The sequence below is a fragment of the Mirounga leonina genome, unplaced genomic scaffold (genome assembly GCF_011800145.1).
Source record: "Mirounga leonina isolate KUSES-001 unplaced genomic scaffold, KU_Mleo_1.0 Mir_115, whole genome shotgun sequence".
NCBI classification, from domain to species: domain Eukaryota; kingdom Metazoa; phylum Chordata; class Mammalia; order Carnivora; family Phocidae; genus Mirounga; species Mirounga leonina.
The window spans coordinates 28,197,122-28,200,751 of NW_023270268.1; the positions used below are offsets into that span (position 1 = coordinate 28,197,122).

A 3,630-nucleotide genomic window follows, 5' to 3' on the forward strand; every position below is an offset into this window, starting at 1 on the left:
ATCATTCAACCTCCATTGCAACCCTGCAGGATGATACGTTATTTTCACTGAATGGACATTTGGAGACATTAGTAATTTGCCCCAGATCCCACAGCCTGTAATTGGCAGAGTTGTATTTGACCCTAACTCCGTCCCTCTTGAGCCTTCCACTACAGCACAGTCAGCAAGCCACAAGTTTGACAGCACCACAGTTCAGAAATCAGCCTCTCAGAGACTGTCACATCAATACAGATGCCACCACTATGAGTTGTTGGGATTAAAATGGGACATATGTTCTGAATACAGACAGGGTCAAGACTTTCATTTTCACTGAGCACATGGCAATTAAATACCTTCCTGAAAGCACATGATGGAAAATGAGCTTTGGAGCATCACTGAGGCACTTTCTAATGAATGCAAAAATGACTGGAGTTGTAAAATCATGTTGCAATCACACCCTCTCTAAAAGTTAGGCATGAAGGCCAAGTTGCTTTCATCAGCCACATTGCAAAATATTTAAGGATAAGCACATGTTGCGGGGTTTCAATAAGACCAACATCAAAACTATATTCTGTTTCCAGTCTGGTATCACATGTAGCAAGCCAGATATTTCTTTTCTTTTTTTTTTTTTTTTGGAGGGCACACGTGATCTTGTTACTTGGTGGCGTGTAAAGGGGCAGAGAACGATGACAAGTGAGAAAATTATATAAAATAAAATGGGGCATGTGGGTGGGCCTGGGGGTGGTGCTGGAAAGGACTGGGGGGCAGGGTCCTGGGGGCAGGGTGGGTCTACATCTCCTGGGCTTCGGGCCCCTTCTCCTCGATGCCGTTGGACATGGCATTGCTGCCTTCGTGCAGACGCTTCACCCGGTAGGCTTCGAAGTGGATGCTGCTGGTGATGTCCTTGATGTTCTGCATGTGCGTCCTGATAAGGAGGTCCCGAAGGTAGGCAAACTCACAGTGGGTGGTGTTCTCAACTTCGATGGTGCCCCATTTGGTTTTCCGTCCAAGGATCCTCTTCCCATTCACTTGGTACTCGTGGTCACTGCCCACCACGGCGAACGGGATCATCTCTCGGAACTTCTCATTCACCAGCCGGTCCTCCGAGTCCTCATCAAACTCCTTCTGGGGGTACACGTCGATGCCGTTGGACAGCAGGTCCATGGTGATCCGCTGTTTGAAGTAGACCCTCTCCTCCAGGGTCAGCGTGTCGGCCTTGGCGATGACAGGAACGATGTTCACTACTTTGCTGAGGCGCTTCATAAACTCGATGTCCAGGGGCCTGAGGGAGTGGCCGGTGGCGGGGATAAAGTACAGGCAGCAGTGGACGCGTGTGTCCAGGATGCGCTTCTTCCGGTTGATGTTGACCTCCTCCTGCAGGTACTTCTCGTACTGGTCGTTGATGAACTTCATGATCGGCTGCCAGCAGTTCTCATTGTTGATGTGGTCCCCGAACCCTGGTGTGTCAATGACTGTCAGCTTCATGCAGACGCCCTTCTCTTCAATATCATGCGTGATGGACTTGATCTCAATGGTCTTGGGGATGCGTTCCTCCGAGGTGGGCAGCACCGACTTCCGGCTAATTTTGGACTTGAAGAGGGTGTTGATCAAGGTGTACTTCCCCAAGCCGCTCTGCCCGACCACCATGATGTTGAACTCAAAGCCCTGCTTCATGGCCTTCCTGCGCATCTGCTCCAGGATGGAGTCGATCCCCACATAGCCGAAGTCTGCGGGGGTCTTCTCGTTCCGGGGCGCGGGCGCCTGCTTCAGCCTGGTCTGGATATAGGAGCTACTTCACAATTCTTTGGAGCTCTTTTATCAGCACAGAAAGGATATACAACAAATTCTTACTGAATGAATGAATGAGATCCCATTTCCTTATTCAGAGGCCAGAGGACAGAATCCAACACTGCCTAAGAATCTTTAATATGCTAAGCTCTCAGACTAAACTTGAGTCTAGAAGACAGAAAACCTGACTTCTACAGCTAACTAGCTGGGTAAGTAATTCAAATTCTCTGGTCTTTCCTACTTTATTTATCATATGAGAGGTTTGAAAGGCCCCATTTAACACCATGACTCTATGATTCTATGAGACAGAATCAGTTATTCAGACCACACTTACTCTCTGATATCGTTCTTGTTATCCAATAACATAGGAGTTTGACAAAAATGTGGCTTAGAAAGAAATGCAGAACTCAAAATTTAAAAAAAAAGAACAAGGATCGGGGCATCTGGCTCAGTCAGTTAAGCGTCCGACTCTTGATTTTGGTTCAAGTCATGATCTCAGGATTGTGAGATTAAGCCGCAGGTCAGGCTCCATGCTCAGTGTGGAGTCTGCTTAAGATTCTCTCTCCCTCTGCCCCTCCCCCACTCATGCACACATGCTGTCTCTCTTAAAAAAAAAAAAAGACTACCTAGATCAAAAGGCAGCTTGATGACTCTTGAGTATGTGGACAAAGGATGGAATTCAAATCTTTAGTGGATGTCAGTAACTTTTGCACATGTGATGTGACCTGGTGCCTAGCCTTATCCTTTAGTTGGGTATGGTGGGAAAGAGGGTAGAATTGCTGAGGTTAATTCCAGTCAGGGGTCTGATCAGGTCTTTTAATGTGTCTGGGTCTCAGTTTTATCCATATTTAAGTAGGTAAGCTTGTGTAATCTTCTCTCACAGGAAAGAAAACAGCACATTGTATAAGCGAAAGCAGATTAAGCAGAGGAACCTCTTCAGAAGAAAAACTTTCCCCAGTTATTAGGTGTGTCCACTTCCTTCTTGTATGGAGAATTAGAGAAGAGAGAAAAACTAGAGAAAGAGACAGAGTATCCTTCCTCTCATTTCTAGGGTACCTTGGATTTGAAGAGCATCTTTGGTTAGGGGTCTGGAGTAGAGAGCAAATTAGGGAACAGGAAGTAAGATAGGCCTGATGTTCCTGAAAATTTCTCATAGCAGCACAGAATCTTGAAATCTTGGTGAGACCATCCAAGTGGAGCCTCTAGTCCTATTCTCATGGAACGTGACGAACTTCTACCGTCAATGGAATATAAATGAGCCAACTGGCTTTGCTGAAGCAGGACCTGGTGAGGGACCCAGGAGCTTCAGGGAACCATGAGAGATCTATCCTGAGACTCCTTAGGAGCTTTTGGTGTCCTAGTATTCCAAATGTTATCCAGAGTGAGAAATAGGGACCATGTGAATGGTTCTTGCAGCATATTCTTAAAAATGATCCTTAGAAATGGCAGCTAAAATTTGGCAAAACCATTTTCACTGTTTTGAGGCCTGATCAACAAATAAAGTGCTAATTTTTGTGAGTAGTCATTTCTAAGGTAGAGCTTAGTCCCAAGAAGAATGTGAGAATAAATAAATATGTAAGAATTCATTCTTTTTCCTACCAGTGTTAGCTGCTTCTTGGTCATGTCCTGATTTGCCTTGAATACAGTAATTTGAGTATTAGCACAAAGTTCAAGGCAGGCTAGGATGCATCTACTCTGTGAAGGCTTATGTTAAAAGTAGTCATAAAATTCTTCCCCAGGCTGATGACTGTGATTCAGGTCATCGGAGAGAGGCCCAGCCAAGGTCCTTGGTCTTCGTAAAGGCTATAACACACAGTGAACTCTTAGTCATTTCATTCGATATTGCCCAGTCTACAACAGCAG

The 3,630-nt window shown here is 45.6% G+C and overlaps 1 protein-coding gene across 1 annotated transcript; it reads right to left on the reverse strand.

Annotated features, from left to right (window-relative positions):
- Positions 1-613: 613 nt before the first annotated feature.
- On the reverse strand, positions 614-2,133 carry LOC117999327 (septin-9-like). Its single transcript, XM_034988327.1, has 2 exons — positions 2,102-2,133; positions 614-1,768 (listed from the first exon to the last, which is right to left on the reverse strand). Exons 1-2 carry the CDS (start codon positions 2,131-2,133, stop codon positions 769-771), a joined length of 1,032 nt encoding a protein of 343 aa, XP_034844218.1. The 3' UTR covers positions 614-768.
- Between the last annotated feature and the right edge of the window lie 1,497 nt (positions 2,134-3,630).